Source organism: Leptinotarsa decemlineata, unplaced genomic scaffold (genome assembly GCF_025532065.1).
Source record: "Leptinotarsa decemlineata unplaced genomic scaffold, Ldec_3_MD MMD2_tig00000035_RagTag_RagTag, whole genome shotgun sequence".
In the NCBI taxonomy this organism is placed as follows: Eukaryota; Metazoa; Arthropoda; class Insecta; order Coleoptera; family Chrysomelidae; genus Leptinotarsa; species Leptinotarsa decemlineata.
This window is the reverse complement of record NW_027412540.1, coordinates 24,362,406-24,388,371: the sequence shown is the minus strand read 5'-3', so window position 1 is coordinate 24,388,371 and position 25,966 is coordinate 24,362,406. Positions and strand designations below refer to the sequence as shown.

The following is a 25,966-nucleotide window of genomic DNA, read 5'->3' as shown; positions in this document are numbered from 1 at the left end:
GATTAGGCTATCATCTTGTCGTGATAGTCCAGGCTGAGGCTCTGAGATAGGAGTTCCTTGTGAAGACTGTGAAATAGGAGATCTTTCGAGAGGTGGGGTCGTGGCAGAAAAAAGTGATGCAGGGGGAATTTCAAGGGAAGGCGGTTGTTGTTGCTGATCTTCATCAGTTGCAGGAGCTGTTTCGGGCTCGTCATTTGCCAATAAGACATCTGTTGTTGATGCAGCTAAAAAATCAGAATCTGAAATGTTGTTTTGATTGAATGGCCATATGCCACATTTTTTGAATGCATTAATAGCTGTAGACATTGTTGCAGCTCGAACATAAGCATCAGCAAACATTTCGCTGATCTGAAAAGTTGTTATTACACGCCCCGGGTGCGACCTTAACCAGTTAGTGCAAGCATGGTCATAATATACACTCAATGGTTTCATGAAGCCAACATCTAAGGGTTGCAGCCTATGGGTGCAGTGCGGGGGAAAGCAAAGCATTATGACACCATTCTTGCCTACATTCTTGCGTACAATTAATTCAATTTTTTGCGTATGTGTAACATGACCATCTAAAAGAAGTAAGACTGGTGTAGCTAATGATGCTCCTGAAAAGTTGACGAATCGTTGGAACCATGTCATAAAGGTCTCAGTTGTCATCCAGCCTCGAACATTGCATTCTGCTGTCGTTCCTGGAGGAGCTCGATCCAATAACTCCTGCTTCATTCTTTGTCGAGTGAATATTAACATGGGAGGCATATAAGTACCAGCCGCATTAAAACATATCTCAACCGTAATCGTTTGTCCTCGTTCTGCTAATGAAAGCGATCCTACCTGTTTTCTTCCCTTTTCTGCAATAATTTTTTCCTTTGTTTTAGACACACATGATATTCCAGTCTCATCGCAATTGCATATTTTGTTTGGCGTCGGATTATATTTGCCATATACTTCCCCAAGCAAAGAATAGAACGTATCCACAGCCCCTTTGTTAAACCCCATAGGTTCGTTCCAACCAGCGTCAGAAACAGTTTCTGACAGTCAGGATTCTGCGCAGTAATGTGATTGCGTTCCAACGTGAGTTTCCAACCATTAGTAAACTATCAGTTTTCTGTTCCATCCAAGATTCAAACCTGTTCGAAATCTATCAGAATGGTTTGTGGATTATCTTCTAACCATTAATCTGAAGCATGCGTATCCCGTATTACTGTTTCTGTTTTATGTTCATGCAACTTACAAACAACATAACCTGCAAAAATTGTTATGAAATAAATTATGTATTTGCTGCCGCAGGAAAATTGGGAATTCTTTAAGTGAACCTATAATATGAACATCTTTAATTACACAAATTAATTATTGCGGTGACCTCCCAGTTCCATGTTGATAAGTAAATAGAATAGAGATATAAAATACTGCAACCTTCATTTACTCTCCAGAAATACACTTGATTAGATTTATTTTTAAAGAATTGAAGGGGTTATATTTTTAAGAGTGACATTCGTTGTGGAATGTTTGAAATACAAACTGAGTAGAGAAAAGTATCTTCTGTATAATTCAGTGTTCATATAGAAGTATTTGTTTCGAAAGAATTTTTTTTTCTTTCGTGTAATTCAATGTTTATATGAAAGTCGCTGTTTCAAGAGGACATTCTTTCAGTTTGTGTCTGAAAGTTACTTCTTTGCATGATCTACACATCCATGTATAGAGTTACTTATTTTCAAATTGATTACTTCCTTCCTTTCTTTGGAAGATTCCTTCATCCCCTTTTTTTGTATTAAGATGGAGTAGTAGAAAGCCAAAAACTTTCCCAAATTATTTTTAAAGGTTATGTTGAAATTCCATGCCAAACTTCAGTTGAACTATCAGCTGTTCCAATCAGAAATTTCAAATTAATCAGAAACCAATATTTACCAGACGTGCGCGTTGTCAACGATTTACAAACAGTTGGAAATATGTTTGTGACTCAAGGTTAGAACGAACCTCATATGAAGATGTAGCTTCTGGTTTTTGGGTGGATAAATCCGGGTGATGCTTCAAAAATCCTTTCATCCAATCTAGGCCCAGCTATCTCTTTATCGCGGTTAAAATTATGTGCCTTGCCATTTTTTACGCCAACTGATACGCTGGTTTCCGTAGAACGACGGTGGTCAAACCAAACAAACGTTTTTCCATTTCTTCAATAAACCTCACGAGCTCATCTTCCTCTTGTTTCGACACCCCATCTTGCCCAGTAACCATGTCCCCGTTATGCCCCTATAACTGACATTGCTTTAATTACAGATTTAAAAAAAACTGTCAATAGCTACAGTGATTTTGTTCAAAACATAACACCCAAAATCGCTACAAAACACACTACAAAAATGTACAGTGATCAACTGAACACTTACCTGGTTACGTTTATTTTTGTAAGAACACCAAATTAGATGAAAACACGTCGAAAAATGTTTTTGTCGTGAGAAACAAGAGCGTGCAGTCTGCTCGTGCGTCATTCGCGGACTGAACGCTGATGCAAAATGGTCGCCTGTTAGTGAAAACAAAACGCGGCTAATGTTAGCGGTTACTTGTATGTGTGGGTGGCCCCATCGTGCCTCGCGTCCCCGTTATGCCCCTCTTACCCTATACCGTTTTTTGACTAGATGGAGCTCGACTTTGTGTCAAATAGTAAATACACATACATTATTCTACTAGGTTAGTCTATATACAAAGATGTTTCAGTTAACCCTAACCTTCAAAAGAAACGTGTACAAATTGCACATCTGTTGGACTATTAGTTTGTGGGATACAATATTTTGAATGAAACAACTTTTGTCAGTTTGAAGAAAATTGATAAAAAAAGGATTTCATGTGTTGAGCAATGGCTTTTTAGCGAAAAAAATACTTTAAAAGCCAAGACTCTGTTTAATGAACATTATTCGGACTTTGCACCAAGAAAATCAACCGTTGAAAAGTGTTTTTTTTAGTTTAGACGAGGTGATATGAGCACCGAAAACAGTTCAAGCGGTGAACACCTCAGAGAGGATGTTGAAGAAGAAAACAAAATAGATCTACAAACAAATTTTGGATGACATCAAAATGAAGTTGATCGAGATAGCTGAGGCTCTGAAGATGTTAAAGGAAAGAATACCCACAACAGAAAGTGGGGGAAGTTAGTGAGGAAACAATGCCCAAATACAGACCGAAAACAGGACAACTATGAAGCCACCAACGTCATCAACATGAGTTCCCGCCCGCTCACGGGAATAGAGGAATCCTTGTTGAGGAAAGGCCTGAATTTTGCCATTACGCCAACATCTGTGCCCACTTTGGAGATAATTACTGCAGTGGAATCCACCAGTTCCCTCATTGACCAGACCGAGGCAGAAGAGTTCAGATGGAAAATTAGAGAACAGTTGGATCGAGAACCAGTTCCAACATCTAACATCAGCAAGGAAGAACGTAGAGCTCTGAACGGCCTACGTAGAGACAACACCATTAAGATCCTACCTGCAGATAAAGGAAACGCTACTGTGGTAATGGATACCGTTCTCTACGAACAGAAGATCGAAGAGGTTCTGCAGAAGGGACGATACACAAAGATCGTACGGGACCCAACTGCATCAATCGAAAGGAAGTTGTACCAGATTTTGAAAAAACACCAAGTCTATTTTTCGGACAAGGAAAGATCATGCCTAACACCGCACCACAGTAAGCCCCCTCACTTGTATGGTCTACCCAAAATCCACAAGAAGGACGTTCCGCTTAGACCGATCATCAGCTCCAGAGATTCGGCTACTCAAAACTTGTCTAGATTTTTACTTCCCTTAATACAACCATTACAAGGGAAAACATCGTCTTTTGTGAAGAATTCAAGATATTTTGTCGAACTACTAGGGCCAATTGAAGTCACACAGGAAGATCAACTAATTAGTTTCGACGTGGAAAGCCTTTACACCAACGTTCCGGTCGAAGAAGCACTCCAAATCATACAGAGAAAGCTATCCGAAGACGGGAACCTGAAAGAGAGAACGAATCTACCTATAGAAGTAATTATGGAATTACTAGGATGCTGTGTACGAAACTGTTATTTCCAACTGAAGGACGAATTCTTTACACAAGATGAGGGACTGCCAATGGGATCGCCACTTTCACCAGTCATAGCCAACATATATATGGAGTGGTTTGAAACTCTGGCCATTGAAGAAGCCCACAAGAAACCTCGAGTCTGGTTGAGATATGTTGACGACACCTTCATAATATGGAACCATGGGAATACTGAACTAGACGCCTTTCTGAAACACATCAACAGCGTGAGACCTTCCATCACTTTCACAATGGAGAAGGAAATCCACAATGAATTGCCATTCTTAGACGTTTTGGTGAAGAGGACCGACACTAAGTGGGAAACATCTGTATACCGAAAACCCACTCATACGGGACAGTATCTGAACCACGAATCCAACCACCATCAATCGACAAAAAGAGGAATCATCAAGACTCTATTACACCGTGCTTTTGGGCTTTGTAATACAAAGGAAGGTCTCGAGAAGGAACTAGACATCATCAAAAGTGATCTTCAGCGGAATGGATACTCCAAAGCGATGGTAGAAAAGACTTTGGCCAAAAGACAGCAGGAGCCTCGCAAGGAAGAGAAGCCGTCACAACCAGTGCTTGCACTTCCCTACATCAGAGGATTATCGGAGAGGATAAGAAGAATTGGTTCCAAGTACAACATTAGAACCTGTTTTAGATCCGGTAACATTATCCTTAGCAGCCTCACGAAAACCAGGCCCCCAAACGCGGACTGCGATTCCAAGAATTGCATTTACCGGATACCCTGTGAGTGCGGAAAATCCTATATTGGTGAAACTAAGAGGCCATTGAATATTCGCATTGCCGAGCACAAGAAGCACACACAGCGAGGAGAAACCAGCAAATCAGGAATAGCAGACCATGTTTGGACCCATCAACACAACATCGAGTGGTCCCAAGCTGAGATCTTGCTCAGAGAGGAACATTGGTTCAGGAGAAAATTTAAGGAAGCCGCATACATGTTGTCCAACAACGTATTCAGCCAGGCCAGCGTAGATATACGAAACATATGGAAACCCATCATCAAACGAGAAATGACCAACTCCCGCCAAATCGGTCATCTCTCACGGAATCAGTGAAGCGGAAAATGGAAAGTAGAGAAAGTGAAAGTATTTCAACGACCTATAAAATAGTCATCTCTCGGAGGAATCAGTCCAGTCATCACCCGAAGACGATTGTAGATACCAACAATCGAAACGTCGTGAACTAACGTGACTTGGAATCTCTACACTTTTTTATTTTTATTATTTTCTTTTTGCATTCCTTTAATTTTTATTTATTCAATTATTATATTTTTACTTGTAGGTTATTTTACTATCATTTCATTTCAGGTTTATTGTTGCTTAATATAATTGTTATTTTCAACTATTCTTTTTTTTTTAATTATTCTTTTTTACTTGTTTCAGGGATTTCAAATCATTTTATATAATAGACAATGGAAGTCCGAACTAGTGAAATTAAAGGAACGTGTTGGACATATCGTGGATGAATATTTGGTTATGCGAAAGCTCTGTTCAAAATGGGTACCGCGTGTGCTCACAATCGACCAAAAACAAATACGAATTGATGATTCTGAGTAGTGTTTTAAGCTGTTCCACTTTCATGCGAATTTTATGGGTCGATATGTGACAATGGATGAAACATGGCTACATAGCGTTATTGGAGCATATGAAGGACGAAATCGCGGAAAACCGGCCACATTTGAAGAACAAAAAAGTTCTGTTCCATAAGATAATGCACCGTGTCAGAAATCAATGGAAACGATGGTAAAACTGCATGAATTGGAATTGGAATTACTTCTGCATCCACCGTATTTTCCAAATCTGGCCCGAAGGAATTTTTCCTGTACTCAAACCTGAAGAGAATGCTCACTGGAAAAAAATTAAGCTACGATGAGGAGGTCTCAGGTTTGAGGCCTTATCGAAAAATTCTATGACCGCTGTAATTATTGTATCACCTTCGAATTTCACAAAAAACATTTTTTTCCTATGTTAGCCTAGGAATTTCTTAGACCGACTGTTCACTAAAATCTCACCTTGGGATTCATTCTCAGTTCTTTGTGGGGTAAACCAGTTTCTGTCATCGACCTCATTAAGCAGCTCATACACTTCGTTTTCCCGGCTCCAGTAGGTCCTGACATAAAAAAAAATATTTATAAGTAATGAATTGCACTTAGAGTAAGAGACTGTACCTAGCACCATTAGACCATGGCGCACCAAGGAAGTTTCATACAATTGGATGACTTTCAAATTCCAAGAGGGGTAATTCACCAGACCCATTTCCGCACATTGATTAATTATAGCTTTCTGCAAATCTTTCCAGGTTTTCGTCGTTAATTTTATGCCAGGAAACATGTCTTCGATGAGAGAGAGAAAGAGGGGTTCATCTTCGTCGATTAGTTTGCTCAAATTCATGTCTCTCAGCACTCTCATAACCACGACATCTTCAGTTTCATTTGGGTTTGCCCTCTTCTGAGCTCCCAGAGTTCGCAAAACTGACAGAATGTTCCGTAGACCAAAATCATAGTGGACCTAATATAACAAGTAACCCCATTTACTCAATCTAAATGAAATAGTATTATAATAATAATAATAATAATAATAATAGTTTTATTTCATATTACATTTAAAAACATGCCCTTTTAATGAAGATATGATTAACAAAAACATAAAAGAAAAAATTTTCGACATATATAATATAATCTATGAAGATGAATTTGTAGTGAGGTATCGAATCATTGATATACATTGATTCAAAAGAACCAATTGAATTCCGTACGGAAACATCAAATACTCGCCAAGTGTGAAATTTCTCGATCTCATTATAGATGAAAATATTTGAAATATAAGAAAAATATTACGGAGGTGCAGAAGGGTCAGATTATTTTTTATTTGTTTTTTTGGAAATTTTTATTTTAATCTCGAAATTTCGACTTGAAACTCAAAATTTTTACTTTATCCTCGTTATTCCGACTTTATTCTCGAAATTTCTACTCTGAATCGAAATTTCGATATCCCTTTTGCGCTTTCGTAAAAAAACCGTCTACATAATATGAAATTTTATTCAAAATGAAGAATTTCATGCCGTCAAAATATCTGAAATTGGCTCAGTTTCCATTGGTTAATTGGACAAATCAATATTCAATATCCATTCTTTTATTGTTTTGTATGAAAAAAATGATTGACAACAAATCATGAATGCAGAGAATAATAAGGGTCAGTAAATGTAAAACCTACTCTCTTGATAGATTAAAATTTATACAATTTTCATGGCAAATAATATTTATAGGTTAATTATTAATTACTTAAATGAAATGAATAAAAACACTTTTGTTTAAATACCACTGGGAAATTTTATTTTACGACCGGTTTCGGGTTTGATCCCATTATCAAGTATAAAACTGAAATCTGAATTTGAAACATCGATTTTATAGAATTTTCAGGTATGCTGCAAGGCCAGGTATTTGAGAGACAGGATGCCAACTTAAAATACCATCCTGAAAATTCTAGGGGTTGTTAAACTCATAAATTCAAAAGAGGAGACCTACATAAATCAAGTTGCTCAATATACATTTGGCCTCCAAATGTATATATTTCTGTTTGGTATTTTCAAATCTACAATATTTAATTTCGATTTGGGGGACAGCTAATTTATCAATAATAAATCCTCTCAAGAGACTGCAAAATAAAATGATACAAGGTATATTTAAATTACCATATCTTGAACCTACGTCAAATTTATATATACCACGTGGTCTTTTAGATATTCAGTCTATTTTTCAATTGAAAATTTGTTGTTTCATTCATTCTGTTAGAAACAATCACAAAAATTCGAATTTGGATTTCAATCAAATAAATACCATCCATGACTATAATACAAGGCAAGAAAAAAAAACTACTAGTTGAGTCATATCGCTCAAAATTTGGGGAGAAATTAATATTTCATTTAGGAGTTAAAATATATAATGATCTTCCAGAGAAACTAAAAATGAATCAAAAAACAAAATTCAAATCGGAATTGAAAAAGTTTCTGCTTTCTTCCTCTGGTTGAAATTCTGATCTCGATATTACATTTTTTTGTTTTTAATTGCCATTACAATTCAAAAATGTATATATGTATATGTAACTATGTATGTATATTTGTGTTTGTATTTATGTATTTATGTGCTGTATATGTAACTGATATTTAATATTGAAATAATTTATTCAATCATTATTTTAAATTTTATCCCTGTTATAAACATTCTTGTTTCTTGGGATTATTAAAGATTATTATTATTATTATTTTCTAATGATGGTGGAATTTGTTTTGGAACTTTCATTATTGATATTTATAATTTAAGATCTTCAATAGCTAAGGTTCTTGAGTTGACTAGTATATTGAAGCCACATTAAAATGTGTTCGTCTATATTTTCATTACAAATTTTTTATAAATATTTCAGTACCCAACAATCTTCACAGGGATCGCAAAATATTATTATTGATGTTTCACATCTGCCAGGCGTCCCGTGACGTACGTTTCGGTATTTTTGCCATCTTCACGTCAATAAATATTCACACACTGACTGTGATATCGTATTGTTATCACTAACATTTTGGAATATTAGGTAGCTTCAGAAGTTTTGTCTGTTTATATGAGTCCACTTATACAATTTAATCGAAATAAGCGCACTTTTGCCAACTTTTACCAACGTATTAGAAGTCGATTATTTCCGTCAGCATAAAAATAGTGTGATGGAGATTCAATGAAGTCGACAAAGGCCGTTTTTGCCTGGTCGTGATTGGCGAAGGTTCTACCGGTGTGCAAGTTATCGAAGTGCTTGACAAGAGGGAAGTTGGTTGGCAAGAGGTCTGGGGAGTATGGTGGGTGATGCTGAACTTCGACGCTCAATTCGTTTGACTTTCAGACGGTAATTCGTGAAGCGTGCATTGTCATAGAGCAGGATCGGAGCTCTTCTGTTGTCCAATGCCGGCTGCAAAATATGACTCTGCTTTGGTGGTTTGGTTTGGTTGCAGAAAGTTATAGTGGTCAATTTCTTGTGGGTTTTTGCCTTTAGGAAGTGCCTGTTGTCGTAGAGGATCCACATCCGATCCAAAGAAGGATCGTTTCGGATGCGCAAAAGCAGAGGACATACCTCGAAACGTGATAATTTTTGTCGATAATTCGAGCTTTTTGAGCTTTCTAATAGGTTTTAAACCATCAAAAACCGCATGGGATGTATAGAGTACAATATTAATGAAAAGAGAAATGAAACTGTCTATGTTTTTTACCACTTTTATTTGTAACTAACGTTACCCACTGCAGTTTCGTTCTATATGGTCTTTTTCAAACTTATACAATAAACTAACAATGGTTCATTACATTAGCCCTTATATACCACTCCTGTAGGTACAAATAAAGGTACTTGGCTTGATTGAGTACTTGCATTTACAGTTTACAATGCGGATGTGCCAATTTAAAAAACGGCGAGTAAACTAAATCGATTTGACCATTTAACAGGTTGCACCCGCAATGTTTATGCTTATGAATTTCCAAGGATTCTAAATAGATGAGTTTGTTACAAATAAAAGTGGTAAAAACATAGAAAGTTTCATTTCTCTATTCATTATGATTTTCTACCACGTAGTAACGGCTACATCCATCAATTTATTGAGTACAAAATTTTCTATCGATCAGTACACACCACTTTAGTTACTTGAAGATAGCGGAAATGCCAAAACATACGTCGTTATTGTATTATTGAAAATGAGTATATATTATTTCTAAGTTTATTTCTATATCGACTAAATCTGCCAAGGAAATTCACTGAATAAAGGCAAACGGCCAGGAAAACATAGTATTTATGTTTCTGTTTTGTACTGACTGAGGAAATATGGTGGATATAGTTAATGAAAAATGGCGTTACTTGTTTCGACAGCTGTTCCTCGCACAACTGGTACAGGGTGAAAAACTTTCTTGACAAGAAAACGTTATCTTTGAAGCCGCAGGAGGCTAGTTTGACACGGATAATGATTTGACGATCTGGGACCATCATGGCGACACTTCGGAACATGATTTTCAAATTCTCCGGGAGTTCTTGTCTTCCCGCATATCCGGGATTCATCGTTAAGAAGATGCCGAATTCAATATTCATCGACACGTTATCTCCATCCCTGCAAAAACACCTTTATAGTCGAAATTTTCACTGTAGGATTTCTACATCTGCGGCATTTAAATCTAACGTTTGAATATATGATGGAATGGGGCGATACTTGATGAAAATCCATAAGTAACGTATTCAAAAAATACTTTATTGTGAGATTTTGACAAAAAGATTTTACAACAACGCAACAAATCTTGAGAAATGAACACAGAAAATTTTCTGCTTATGCAACTGGCAATACAACTGAAAGAGTGGTTTCGGGCTCATTAGCCACTCATCAGTGCAAGATATTGGCCATCATCAATCTAAACTCAATGATATTCCATAATTGCCAATTGCATATGCAGGAAATTTTCTGTGAATAATCCTGCACTGACGCCTGTCGGATATAATCCAACGCCCTTCGTGGTATTAGCCAGGGGAGTAGTTGTTTTCTGATAGGCGTCAGTCCATTCAAACTACTGTGTAGGTATATTCGAGACTGGCTTAAATGTTTAAAGTTTATTTCTTTAGATTTATGCTACTAATGTTTGAAGGTGATAGCAGCATGATCAGGCTTAACTGACCTGATTAGCATAATTGAAAGGTAATTCAAATATATATGTGTATGCATAAAATTATATGAGGGACCAACAAATACAATTGAAAAATATGACAAACTAAAATTTAAAACAAATTTCAAACATTTGTTGTTGAAATTCTATTTTTTTATTAACTGGTGGAAGACCTGAATTAATTACTGATATTAATTTTTTTTCATTTTCTGTGCAAAATATTTCTTTGTTGCTTTAGTGTTACTGTTCATGTCATTGATTTGAACCTGTAAAAAAATCTTTGGAGCCTTTGGTGTAGTAATGAATATTACTGGGGTTTTTCAGAACATCAAACCGTTATTTTAACACCTCGACACGTGTTTCGATCACCGAGTGATCATCTTCAAGAAGATCATTTTGATCTTTCTCTTGAAGATGATCTTGGCTTTATATTAAAATGAAATTCGTTAGTGGAATATCCAGATCGATGTCATTCGAAAAAAGCTATATTGAGAATCCATATAGAATAAGAAACTATATTTCTTTGAAGGATTTGACAAAAATTTACTTCTCACTCATCCATTCCGAATTACAGTATTCAATTAGTCAATGGGGAACTGCTTCAAATACAAATTTGAAACCATTAAGAAGTTCGCAGAATAAAGCTATTGAATGCATTTTTCATCTACCTTTCTTGGAACCAACTGAATATATTTATATACAGGGCTATTCAAATTCGTTTCTGTACATTGGGATCTCGTAAACGATAAGAGATAGAGTGTCGATTAAATTGTGGCAAAGTTGTGTATTTCAGAGACCTATTCAATAATGTAAAGGAATCGAATATAGCTCTTTTGGTTCTGGAGATATACAGAAAGAAACAAAAATCCCAAATTATTTTTTTGCCCATATCTTCCTTATTTGCAGACATATTGAAAATCTGTCCACATTTTGCCATTGGCACTTGATGTGGACTCTCAGAATACATCCATGAATCTTTTATACAGGGTGTCATCTGACTTGGGCCACCCCCATCTTTGAATTTTTAAATACGGACCTGTATTTTTTGTTGTAGTTTTTGTATCGTAGACGTTCACTTCATACTGAGAAATTAAATTAAATTTTATATTTTGGGATGTTTCGGTAATATTCGATTATAATTGTGTGAATTATATAATATATTTTTGATGTAGGTATGTTTCAAATAATCATAAAAGGTTTTCTTATTCGAAGTTCATTGTAGAAAACGCTCAGAGCAACGGAAAAAATATGAATAGGTACCTGAAAAAAAAACTCTCAAAAAACTCTACGACACATAGGGAGACGTGACTATTATGTTTCTATTCAACTCAGTCAACCAATTTCCAGGGCCGTAATTTAAAAGGGAATACTTCATACAATTATAATCGAATATTACCGAAAAATCCCGAAATATATAATTTGATTTCTCAGTATGAAGTGAACGTCTAATATCCAAAAACTACAACAAAAAATACAGGTTCGTAAGATAACACCTTGTGTAAAAGAATTATAGATATATTCTGAGAGCCCACATCAAGTGCCAATAGCAAAATGCGGACAGATTTTCAATATGTCTGCAAATAAAGAAGATATAGGCAAAAAAATAATTTGGGATTTTTGTTTCTTCCTGTGTATCTCCAGAACCAAAAGAGCTATATTCGATTCCTTTACATCATTGAATAGGTCTCTAAAATACGCAACTTTGCCATAATTTAACCGACACTCTATCTCTTATCGTTTACGAGATCCCCATGTATAGAAACGAATTTGAATAGCCCTGTATAAACCTCGAATAGCCCTGTATAATTTTTTCTGAAAATAGCATTCCGTCGGACGGTAATCGGTCGGTTCGACATGGGTGTTTTTTTCACTCACTCAAATTGACCGCCGTGTTGGTCGCTGGTTCAAGCCCCAGGCTGACTCCCCTATTTAGGCCACCTCCTTCACCCTCGAAGGCTGAGGAATGATACCCCCCGATCTCGTCTCGACGGGCTCCTATGACCGACTTTTTGTGTCTATCGCACAAACTCCCAAGCAATGCTAAACACAAAAACCTCGTCTCAGCGTTTTCTAACTTCCCAAGTGTATGATCATCGGCAGAATGTAATATATAAATTTGTTTAGTCTACCTCAACTTGTACATGACCACAACGACGCTCAAAAGTCAGACAGTCATAAAGTTTAAACGCTTTTCCATCTGGGAAAATATCAACATCCAAGGACCGGGTGATCGACCTCGATCATTGTGAATAAAATAATATTTTACGTTAACTATCGCAATGGCAGTTATTAAAACACTTTAAAAGTTAAGACCTCGTTAGTCCTTAGCTCGCACAAGTTTCAACTTTTTATACTTGCCGTTCGTAGGGGTACGACTGCTGGATAACGGAAAAACATATTTTAAACAGATTTTTAAACAGATTAAGAAACAAAAAGTAAGAATCTTGCAGTGGCATTTCAGATCATGACTCTAAACCGCTAAATCTCGAATTACAACGTAATTTCTTACATGAAAATAAACATGGGTTTTCTTTCTTTCCGGGCTTGAAGCACTATGTAGATTTGTTGGGCTGCCACAGACAGTACCGGTAACTCAATGCGATTGAATTCATCAAAACAACCCCAAGTACCTGATTGTGCCAAACCCTGAAATTGAATGTGTGATTTAGACTCGATTATTTTATTCTTGAAAATATAAAATTCACTTTAAAAATGCGACCAAGTCCACGGAAATCCATCTGATCCGAGCAATTGAAGACGACGACAAATTTACCCAAAGTCCGTCCCATATCTTTCGTGGTCTCCGTTTTACCAGTACCGGCAGGACCAGCAGGGGCACCACCCATGTTAATCCCTAAAACAAGTTCATTATTATTACTACAGCGTTCACGTTTGTCTACAGGGACCAACATATAGCTTGAGCCAACGTTATGTAACATCTGTCTGTTAGAGGGGTGATCGCCAAGCGTTCTGTAATTCCAAGATATTCATTCTGATAAAGGAAAATAACGTCTGTTATTTTCACCAGGACTTCGTCGTTTTCATCGTTGTAATAAAATCTAGATTGGGCTTGCCACTCGAAATCAAGTAGCGACTTGACTCTCAATTTGCAGATGTTATCAAAAATGTCTCTGAAACAAAGTCGCTTTGGCTTTTTTCTGAAATAAAAGTCGGAAAATAGTTACCTTTGATGAACGTGGATTGTTACCATTGTTTCGAATTGTATCCTTTGCATTTTTGTCAAGTCCTTTGAAGTCAAATCGATGAAGGCATTTAATAAATCCAAGAATCTCTGATTTGTTATTTTCATGAACATTCTGTCCACTCTGGCACGTTTAATTGCTATCTCTGCCTCTTTCGTCCATAAAATTTGAACGCCTAGAAGTCCCGCCTAATAACAAATTACGATGAGATTCAAATGTTGAAACGTTTACAAAAGTGAAGTCTATACTTCTGACTGACTGAAAATGAAAGAAACAGAATTATAACACATGAGCTGAAAAGTCCCGGGTCTAAGAAAAGAAACGCTTTTTTTTCAAACATTTCAATAGGTACCAATAGAACGAATTATCTTTTGACTAGAAATAAGTTTCAGCAATAACTTCCATTCGAGTGAAATTTCTTGCCGGTATGCATTTTTTTAAGGTCTGCGAACAGCCGAAATTGTTTTTGATCCATTGGGAAATAACAAAATAGTGTGCTTATGCCTCTTCCGGGTTACAATTATTTATCCTATCTGTGTTAGTGTTTCCTTTAGTAGTTGGTGTCCTGGTCCATGGCGCTGGTCGTTGTTCGGAGGGAAGTAGGTTCGTATTTAGCCAGGGGTGTGGTTGGTCTTCAAGTTGAGTTCTCAGGACGTGATCTTTCACTATCGAATGGCTAATGGATATTCCTTCAGGATATTCTGGATCTGCTCCGTTGGGTCTTCCACTAACCCCAGGAGTCTGACTGAGGGGAACGGGAGCTTTTCGGTGGTATCCTTTTGGCGCCTCCATGGGATCGTTAGGGTGGCCAATGACCGCGAAGTTGTGGCTTCTCATTGTTCTCGCTGCGTATCTGTCCTTTCCAGGAAGGTGGACATGTCACTGGGAGACATCTCCTTTATATCAGCAGGTGTAGGCCAAGACTCGCCGAACACACACTCTCTTATTGACGATAATTCCATTGTCGCGGTTGGTGTTGTTCTCATGGCTCCTGTGATGTTTAAACAAGCTAATCGCTGTATTTGATATACTTTTTGGATGCCCGTTGCTTGTAGAACTTTCGGCCCCCATGCAATGGCTCCGTACGTCTTATTAGTGCAGTGTAGATCCAGGTGACCACACGGGGTAAAAGACTGTCCTCCGACATTGCTCAAAAGCTACATAATATGCCCTTTTTGCTCTACTCTGTAGGTGAGACTTCCATGTTAGCTTCCTGTCGAGGATAGTACCAAGGTATTTCACCTCTTCCGATAAGTTTAGTTTGATTTTGAAGATTTCGGGAAGTTTAAAGCCCGATAAACTTCATATCCTGGTGAAAAGGACCATCTCAGTTTTCTTGGGGACAGTGAGTGTTCCTTACAACATGTTTCTTGGAGTTCCTGCACTCTTAAATTGATTGGGGTGATATCTATTTGGTTATAGGTCGTGGGAGAGATGTCTGAAAGGGAGGTTATGGATATTTCTCAGCATTCTTCTCTCGGTTCTTAATATTCGGTGGATTTGTTTTTGGGAGAGGGTGCTGTAGATCGTGGCTTTTTGGTCCACGACCGGTCTTATGAAGGTTTTATAGGTGTGTAAGAGAGTCCTACTGTTGCATCTAGCGCAGCGCTTTCAGGAAATTGGCCCTTTTCCGGACTCTGTCCAGGGTTTCTCTAAGGTCGGTCTCCCAGTTGAGGGTACTCGTGAAAGAAACCCCAAGTAGGACACCGAATTTTGGAGGTGGAGGTTCTCTCCTAACAGTCTGAGGTTTCAAATTGTCGGTATTAAGTTTGGACAGGGTGGCGGTGTTACGGTGTCTGAATAGGATGGTTTGGGTTTTAAGGGAGTTTATTTTGATTCGCCACTCATTGCACCAGTGCTCAAATTATTTTATCATTGTTTGGGATTGTTTTTAGGATACGGGTGCTGGTGGCTGAGGAGTATAGGATTGTATTATCTGCATATTGTGGTATTTTTTAAGTGGAGGGAGAGTCGTGCATATATGTTAGAAATAGGGTGGGTGCAATCTCAATCGCCTTTTGAGGCGATTGAGATACCAGCCAGTTCTGTTTGGACCACGCTGGGAAGAAATACCAGCGTGGTCCAAACAGAACTGGCTGGTATCTCAATCGCCACAAAAGAAATAACCAAGAAAAGAATTTCTGGCAAAAACATAACAATCTGCACTGATAGCAGACAAGAACTATTAGCCTTGAACAGACAGCGTGTTACTTCGGGGCTAGCACTAGAGTGCCACCAAGATTTAGCCAAAGCCTCGGTAGATAATAACATTATCCTGAGGTGGGTTGAAGGGAGTAAAGGTAATCGCATTACCGACTCTTTAGCCTAGGAAGCGGCTGGACTAAGAATTTTAGGATCCAGTGGCACCCACAGCCTGATGACTTCGACAATTGCGGAACTAGTCAAATGTTACACCCATGCTCAATTCTTAAAGAGATGGGATGAAATCAAAGGATGTAATCTTGCCAGGATCACCTTGGGCGACCCTGGGAAGCTGGCGCCGAAGAAATATCTGGCGATGACCAGGAAAAGTCTACGCCTTACAGTAGGATTTCTGACTGGCCACTGTCAGCTAAGGAAACACCTACATAATATGGGGCTAGTGGACACACCTCTATGCAGGATGTGTGAACAGGAAGATGAGACTGTCAGGCATGTTCTGTGCGAGTGCCCTCGTCAATAAGAAAGTGTGTGTTCGGCGAGTCTTGGCCTACACCTGCCGATATAAAGGAGATGTCTCCCAGCGACCTGTCCACCTTCCTGGAAAGGACAGAATGGACGATGAGCTAGCAGGACAACTCCTCGGGAGGATGTACAATGGGTCACATGTGGCCTAAGTGCGTGGGCTTACACTCACCCTCCCTACTCTACAGATACAGATACAGAGGGTGGGTGCAAGGACTGAGCCCTGAGAGACTCCGGCTTAGAGGATGAGAGGGGAGAAGAGGGCTTCGCCTACTTTTGCGCGGATTTGTTGGTTTGTAGGATAGGACGCGACTAGTCTGATGAAATAGGAGGAAGACGGATTTGAATCAGTTTCTAGATCAGGCCCACGTGCCAGACCTTGTTAAATGCTTTTTCGATGTCTAGGAGGATAGCGACAGTACCGAAGGAAGAATTAATGTTTTGGGTGATGTGTGTATTTAGTTCGACCAATGCGTTTTGGAAGGAGTGTTCTGGTCTGAAGCCATGTTGGTGTGGGGGGATTATGTTGTTTTCAGGGATGTAGTGATTTTATCTGTTAGTGATTAGACGTTCTAGCAGTTTTCCGAATACATTGAGGAGACTGATGGATCTATAGGAGTAAGGTTTGGTGGGGTCTTTTTGAGGTTTGGGAATCGGATAGTATTCGCCTGTTTCCAGGCAGATGGGAAATAAGCGTGTTTCAAACATGCGTCCAGGACGTGTTTGAGATGTATTAGGGCGGAGTCGGGGAGGTTTTTCAGAATTCGACGTTTCATAGAATGGAGTCCAGGGGCGGTATTTTTACCATGGTGGATCGCTTGGAGGATGTCTTCCTCACTGAAGGGGATCTTAGGGGGCAGTTTGGGTCAAGGGGAATTTGACCTGGATGTCTGCCCAGATGAGCAGGGACTTGTTGTTGTACGAAGTTTAAGTGGCGGTTGTCGAAGTGAATATCTTTCGGAAGTTAGAACGTACGTTCCAGATTTTCTCGGAAGGCCTCTGATTTATCTGAGGAATTGGAAATGATGTTGCCGTCATTCTCGAGGTGACTGACGGTTTTCCGTTTTTGTCCTGTGATGATTTTGAATTTATGTTTATGTTCAAGCTTTTCGTCACCTCTATCCACCTTTTCTGAGTGAATTTGTTGATGAGGAGACGAGCGTTGAGTCGGTTTCACTCTGTTTTGAGTGCCTGGTATCTGGTCAAAAGTAGTGGCACTTTCAGCACAATAATATCATGAACATCTTTCTTTTGAACGTTAGTAGTAGTCTAGAGCCATCTATATGTTACGCCCGAGACCTGTCAGATCAGGTAGTGAATCGAAAGTTATTTATACCTATTCTCTGAAGAATTATAATCGTCAATGACAAAGTCTGTATTAATATGAAGATAAAAGAAAATGAAACAGGTAAGAGTGTATACATTAAATAGAGACATGTCTTTTAAAGGTTAGGGTTAACTTAAGATCGTATGGATGGTTATAATACAAGTCGAACAAAACAACTACCATACCATAATTCCGAAATAGTAGGCACTGAATTGTCGGAATTGACCGACGTTTTTGCCTTAATTTGTCTCTTGCAGTGGCGTACAGAAATTACACTAAACAGATGAGGAAAAGTAATGGTAAAATATGTAGAATCACAACCTTGACAACAATGTTTTCGTTTTAATGCAATAATATTTGAGATTGTACTTTAGTTAAATCATATCGATTTAAATTTGGGCAAAAACTAATATTTCATTTAGGCTTTTGAATATGATAATATTTGGCAAGGAAATTAAGTTCCGCCATTTTTTGTTACGAACATTGGTGGTAGCCATCAAAGATATAGGTATTTGAATGTACTAGTATTCTTCCTGAAGACATCCAAAGTGCGTTCAATCACAGAATTCAATTTTGTAATTATATTCTTTGTTTTTGTTACCTACAAATGAATCTACGAAAGGTCATTAAAGAATGCAGGAATTTTTCCACGCTCAATATTATATATGTAGGTAAATATAAAATATGAATTGAAGTTTGATTCCTTCAAGAAAACTCACCTGACCGCAAAACTGGGTAAATCCGCCAATAAAATCGTAATCCGGATCTACGAAACATTGAGCTTGTGCAGCGATGACATTCCTAACCGTATCTCTCACCATTTGTAGCAGACCGTTCAACCAAAACTCGACACCTCCTACACACTGAACTCCTTTTTCAAAAGCTACTTTCTCACCCAGATCGGAATTCATTGCTATTATCGTATCAGTTTTCTTCTCATCGAAATCTACCTGAAATATCATCATCATCATACATATTTGCTGTTCAAAAAATGAGGTGAGTGAGAAAATGTTGAAAAAGTAAAAGAAAGTGTTATGGAGAATCGTTGAATCTCTATTAGAGAAGTTGCTGAGGGAGTCGACATATCCGTTGGCTCATGCCATGCAATTTTTCTGTTAATTTTGGGCATGAAGCGTGTGGCAGTGCTGGTGCTGGTGGTAGTGCTGGTCTGGATTCCTGGTCATACTGACCTGAAAAGCAATGAGGCCGCTGACTCCCTCGCAAAAAGAGGGTTCTACAAGCAGCTTCATCGGACCATTGGCATCGCTTTAGGCTTTGCCAAACAAACACTGAACACTGGATGAAAAGAATATTTATGGACTTCTGGCAGAATCTTCCAGGATTGGCTCACTTCACCTTTCGAAACTTGATACCAAACAGTTGTTGGACTACAATAGGGATGAACTACGATGTCTAACAAGTCACTGTCATTTGAATCATCATATGCAGAGACTGGGACTGTCGGAAAACAGTGTTTGTCGCCTCTGTTTGGAAAATGATGAAACAACAGAAGACATACTTTGTGCCCGCCCAGCTGGGGACCGAATCAGGTTTCCAGAGTTTGGCAGAGCTGTACCATCTGACCTGACAGACCACTCACCATACAAACTAATCGGCTGCGTTAGCAAACTGGGTTTATTTGGTCGAGTGTAAGTAGGTGTGAGCCACAATAAACCCTTGCGGTTTGCGCCAGAGGGTAGAATAGACCCACTCACTTTGGACTTAACCTAACCTAACCTAACAATCGCCGTATGCCACTGTCAACATTTCAAATGTTTTTGAGCACTCAATTTCATTTTTTACACAAAATTTGATGCAAATTTTTTGATGATGTCAATAATAATAATAATTTCTTTATTTTCACAAATTACTTTGCATATCAACAGTGTGATAATGCGAATAAAAAGAGAAAAACGTGAATAAACTCAAGTAGAGAAATGATATAAGAAAATGTATATACATATAAATTGACTAGAATAATTAAATATCTCTGGGTGTGTATAGAACCATCACATTCACGTCACAAACAATTATTACAAATAATATAAAGTATGAATATAAAATATATTAAAGTTACTAAAAGTGTATATTAAACAAACCGTACCCTTCACGTGGAAATAAAGTTACGGCTGAAAATCCTCAACAGTGTAGCAGTTTTTTGACAATAAGAGTTGCTTAACTTTTATCTTGAAAATATGTACATTTCCTGAAACTTTAATGTCGTCGGGAAGTTTGGTTAATAGATTTTATAGTTCTTTACCACCTCCAATGGTGTAACGCTTATATTATCAAAATTAGCCAATTTACTGACTATTACACTGTCCACTTCTTAATAACGTCGGTTCAATTAACATTGAATTACCTGTACAGTCATACAATACTGTATGATATTTTGGTTCCTATATTCACAAAATAGTTGTTTCATTCATTGTATATGTAGGTGATCTACTCGATGGATTTCAGCAGAGTCCTGCTGCTGGATGAACGAGAAACATCTGCGATACTAATCTCTGTGGGGTAACTTGCATGAATGTCTGTCGGATATATTTCAATGTCCAGCGTGGTATTAGCTGGGAAAGTAGTTGTATTCCGTCAGGCATTCACCAGATCCCACTGTGTAGGTACTTTAGGAGAGACGAATATTTTTAAACCAGGGTTAAGAGTTTTTTGAATGTTCACTCTTTTTTTTTAATCAATCAACATTATTATTACAGAATTATAACAACAACTAAAATATAAAAAGAAAATAATCGAAATAATAAGATTATGCCTTTACACATACATATACATACACATATATACACATATACATACACATATACACATATATAAATAATGTTTATTTAAGAGCATGAATAGTCAGACAGACTTATTCTGGTATAAGACTATTCACAAATCTTGTCATATAAATTTAGGACATTTAAACTGAGATATCAGTAAACAAAGAAATGAAATTGGTTTTTCCCAAAAAAGATGTATTCTATTTTTTCTAGTTTCTTTCCTGAAGTACAAATTCTTTTAATTTTATTGATTTTTTGAATTTTACTAAATTTTCAGTTGTGTAAGTGATCAGGCCATTTATTGAAAGCAGAAAGAGAATCATGATTAAATGTTGTTTTGCTCATAATGGAGCTTGCAATATCAAGATGAAACAGATTATGTTGCCTTGTATCATGATCATGATTTTCTGAATTTTTCATTGAGATGAGGTTAGATTTAATTTGTTTATTGATCATTGAATATGCAACTTCAGGTCTGTTTATTATGAAATGTTCTTCTAAAGAAAATGTGTTTGTTATTGAATACAGTTGGTTAGTTGGAATGTCAAATGGAAGCCGATACAGTAGGTACTTTTAATGATTTCTTATGAACAATGGAAATTTTGTTGAAGGCATTTTTACAGCATGATCCCCATATATTTAATAAATATTCAATCCGGCTAAGAATATGTGAGTCCAAAAAATGTTTTGCTATTTCTGGTTTCAATTTCGGACAACTGCGTAGTGCTCTAACGATGGCAGAAATTGTTTTAATAAGTTTGTCAATATGTATATTCCATTTCAATTTATTGTTAACATGAACACCAAGTTACTTCATTTGCATAGTTTGTTTTATTTGTGTATTCTTCTTAGAAATATTTATTGTAACATCTTACTTATTTTTTTTATGAAACGTAATAAATTCAGTTTTATTTGGATTAACTGAAAAAAAAAAATGAGTAAAGCCATTTTTCAAAAAGTTTCAAATCATGATTAATTGCATTTTCTAAAATAATTGGGTTTTTATTTGCAAATAAAAGTACTGTATCGTCTGCATATATTACATACTTACATTTCAATTCAATCTGGCAAATATTTTGTATGTATAATAGGTACAGAATTGGATCCACAACTGAACCTTGAGAAACGCCTTTATTTATTAAATGTCAGCCAGAAGTCACTTCATTTATTTGAGTGCAAATAGTTCTTTTAGTGAAATATGAAGTTGAAAGATCATTTACTCTGCCTCTAATTCTCATTGATTCAAATTTTTTCAAAAGAATTTATGTCCAACAAAATAGCTACTACAAAACTTTCTTTATCAAGATTATCCTGAATAAAATTAACTACTTCCATATCTACTATTTGTATGCCACTTTTTTCTTGAGAGCCAAATTCAAAAGTTCATATTGAATTCCATATTTTCTTGTGAATAATTAGATTTGAAGCTTCCTACGATTTTCTGCATATTTTTTAAACCATGGTTGATTATTTCCAACTGAGGTCGGCTCAAATAATTTTGTGGTCACTGAATTTAAATTTGTTAACAGACATTTGATATTAAATGAGTATTGAGAGTGTACAAGTGAATAGTACCTTGAAAACTGCATCGAATAAACTGGGCAAGTGTGCTTGTATCGAAGACGGATCTGAACTTTGACCGAGTATTTCCAATAACACGGGGTCCGATATGAAGAAAAATCTTGGGAAACACAACCTTTTCGATTCTGAAAGCAAGTTTAATTTTGAAATGATCACCTATTGCAAAATAATATGTATCCTACCTAGATATCCTGTTAAACTCTTTTGGCATGTCTCCAATTGTTCCAGAAGATGGGGTAGAAGTTGACCCATGGTTTCGTCTCCTGTGCAGCATTCAACTGCATTGGGAATCTCGTGGGCTCTAATCATTATTTTATTCCACGATTTATCGATATTCTGAAAACAATATCACGAATGAATATTTACGTTGAGTATTTGAAAGTGAATTATAAACATATAATAGAAATTGTATTATATATTATTACGTGTGAGTAAAAAACTCAACAACAGTTTCTATGCTTTGATAAAACTCAAAAAAGTATGAGCGGGAAGCACTGTCTCAGACAACAATAATTCGTGTGCTTCACAATTCACGTCATCATTCAGAATTTAGATCATTCTTCAAATAATGCAACGAGTACCAAATGACAAAAAAGAATCTTATCAAACTACATCATAGGAAACCATTCACAGTACTTAGGCCACATGTGACCTATTGTACATCCTCCCGAGGAGTTGTCCTTCTAGGTCATCGTCCATCTTATCCTCTCCAGGAAGGTGGACAGGTCATTGGGAGACATATCCTTTATATCGGCAGGTGTAGGCCAAGACTCGCCGAACACACACTCTCTTCAAATCAAATCCTTTATTTTCCTGTTCGACAATTTCATAAGTAATTGTATTAGGAATAGTCAGTAAAGCTAAAATTATAAACTACTACACTAAAACTAGAAGCACACACGAAAACGCATGCACACACCACACATACACTTACGTTAAATAATCATCAACACTATAATACGCATTCAGAACTAAAAAATTTTCAATCTTTGTTTTGAACATCTCTAATGATTTGCTTTCTTTTATTTCAGTTGGTAAAATATTGAACAAACGAGGACCTGCAATATTAGGACCTTTAAGAGCAATCCGCCCTCGAGCTAGAGGAACTTGATATATTTTTTTTGGCCTAGTGTTAATTGTATGAGTAGAGCCTATTAAAGGAAATTGACTTTTATTTTGAAAAACGTAGACACAAATTTCCATTATGTACAAGCAGGGTAAAGTCAGTATTTGCAATTTCTTGAAAAAAGGTTCACAGGACTCCATGTAACTTATACCAGTGATACTTCTGATGATGTTTTTTTGAGCCAAAAAAACTTTACCTGCGTTGGTTGACCAACCCCAGAAACGTACACCATAGCGCAATCTCGACTCCACTTCAGCATAGTAAATAATTTTTAGTTGATCTAGACTGAGAATATATCTAAGATTTCGTAGCTTGAATGCTAAAGAATGCAATTTTGGTATAAGGCCATCACAATGTACTTTAAAATTAAGATTTTTGTCAATTTCAACACCCAAAAACTTAGTACTTTTTGACAATGGAAGCAGCTGATTATTCACATCAATATATAGTGGGTCAAGAATTTTTTGATAATTACAAAATTGAATAATTACTGTTTTATTTGGATTGAAAACAAGCGAATTACTGGAAAACCACCAATTCAATGATCTCATTGTTTGCTCGCATTTTCGTTGTATACTTGTTTGGTCGGAGCCTGTTACAATCGTGGCAACGTCATCAGCAAATTTCACACACTTTGCATCAGGAACAGATTCGTCAATTTTATCTATATATACTCGGAATAGTACAGGTCCCAAGACTGAACCTTGTGGTACTCCGAGTGGTAGAGGTATCAGTTGAGAGTTCATTATTCTTTTTTTAGCATTAATTACATTGGTGATGGTTACATATTGGCTTCTGCCAAACATAAATGAATCGATCCAATTATTCCAAATTTCCCCAAAACCCAGCTCATGTAACTTTCTTGATAGTACCTGAGGATTGACGATAACTCCGGGCACTCGCATAGGACATGCCTGACGTCTCATGTTCCTGTTCACACATCCTGCATAGAGGTGTGTCCACTAGCCCCATATCATGGAGGTGTTTCCTTAGTTGACAGTGGCCAGTCAGAAATCCTGGTCATCGCCAGATATTTCTTCGGCGCCAGCTTCCCAGAGTCGCCCAGGGTGATCCTGGCAAGATCGGATCATTTGATTCCATCCCATCTCTTAAGGGATTGAGCATGGCTAGTTCCGCAATTGTCAAAGTCATCAGGCCGTAGGCATCACTGGGTCCTAAAATTCTTAGTCCAGCCGCTTCCTTGGCTAAAGAGTCGGCAATGCGATTACCTCCCCTCCTGTCGTGCCCTTTAACCCACCTCGGGATAATGTTATCAGCCACCGAGGCTCTGGCTAAATCTTGGTGCCACTCTAGTACTAGCCCTGAGGTAACACGTTGTCTGTTCAAGGCTAATAGGGCTTGTCTACTATTAGTGCAGATTGTTATGTTTTTGGCATAAATTCTTTTCCTGGTTATTTCTTTTGTGACGATTGAGATACCAGCCAGTTATGTTTGAACCACGCTGGTATTTTTCCCATTCCACAGTTAATCCTTAGGCTTGGTGATCTGGAATACACTCCACATCCTGAGCCTTCTTTGGTTTTTAAGCCGTTTGTATATATGCGTATTGCATTTGTAGCATCTGACTCTGTATTCTGTTTTATTTATATTTTGTAGGGTGTATTAAACACAAACCTGGGTTCAGTTGCATCACTGGCTGCCTGGCTCAGAGGTTGCGCAGTAAGCGCATCTGCCCAAAGGCTCAGCCTCAATTGACCCATTTCTACTTCGAGGTTTACACCAGCTGTGCGCAATCGTAACATGGCCATTAACGCCTCCTCCTTAACGTACAGGTCCAGAGGGGTCAGACCAGTAATTAATTCCATTGCCGCGGTTGTTGTTCTCATGGCTCCTGTGATGTTTAAACAAGCCAATCGCTGTATTTGATATAATTTTTGGATGCCCGTTGCTCGTAGAACTTTAGGTCCCCATGCAATGGCTCCGTACGTTAACATAGGTCCTATTATTGCAGGGTTGATCCAGGTGACCACACGGGGTAGAAAACTATCCTCCGACATAGTTCATAAGCCACATATGCTCTTTTTGCTCTACTCTGTAAGTGAGAGTTCCATGTTAGCTTCATGTCGAGGATAGTACCAAGGTATTTCACCTCTTCAGGGAAGTTTAGTTTGCTTTTGAAGATTTCAGGAGGTTTTCAGCCCGATAAACGTTTTTCCTGGTGAAAAGAACCATCTCAATCTTCTTGGAATTGATCGACAGTGAGTGTTCCTTACACCATGATTCTATCAATTGGAGCCCATCCTGCGATCTATCGCACAGTGTATTTACAAATCTGCCGGTCTGCAAGATAACTATGTCATCTGCATATGCAATCATGTAGAATCCATTATTGTTGGGGTGTTAGGAATCACACGTTAAAAGGTAAGACCTCGTTAGTACTTAGCTCACACAAGTTTCTCAACTTCTGAGAGTTGTCGGTCGTATGGGGGCCACAGCTGATTAACGGAAAAACAGATTTTAAACAGATTAATCAGTGTCTCCAGAACTATGTTC

General features: G+C 37.6%; 1 protein-coding gene across 2 annotated transcripts in view; it reads right to left on the bottom strand.

The window, feature by feature from the left end:
• Positions 1-25,966, bottom strand: part of kl-3 (dynein heavy chain 8, axonemal kl-3) — a 126,173-nt gene that overhangs the window by 67,700 nt on the left and 32,507 nt on the right. For both annotated transcript variants that reach the window (XM_074172077.1, XM_074172078.1), the window contains exons 24-33: positions 22,509-22,662; positions 22,321-22,451; positions 18,685-18,915; positions 13,936-14,141; positions 13,661-13,881; positions 13,456-13,604; positions 13,260-13,396; positions 9,960-10,206; positions 6,245-6,584; positions 6,089-6,186 (exon numbers count right to left, since the gene is read on the bottom strand). In XM_074172077.1, coding sequence (XP_074028178.1) covers positions 6,089-6,186; positions 6,245-6,584; positions 9,960-10,206; positions 13,260-13,396; positions 13,456-13,604; positions 13,661-13,881; positions 13,936-14,141; positions 18,685-18,915; positions 22,321-22,451; positions 22,509-22,662 — 1,914 coding nt within the window. The remainder of the gene's footprint in view (positions 1-6,088; positions 6,187-6,244; positions 6,585-9,959; positions 10,207-13,259; positions 13,397-13,455; positions 13,605-13,660; positions 13,882-13,935; positions 14,142-18,684; positions 18,916-22,320; positions 22,452-22,508; positions 22,663-25,966) is intronic.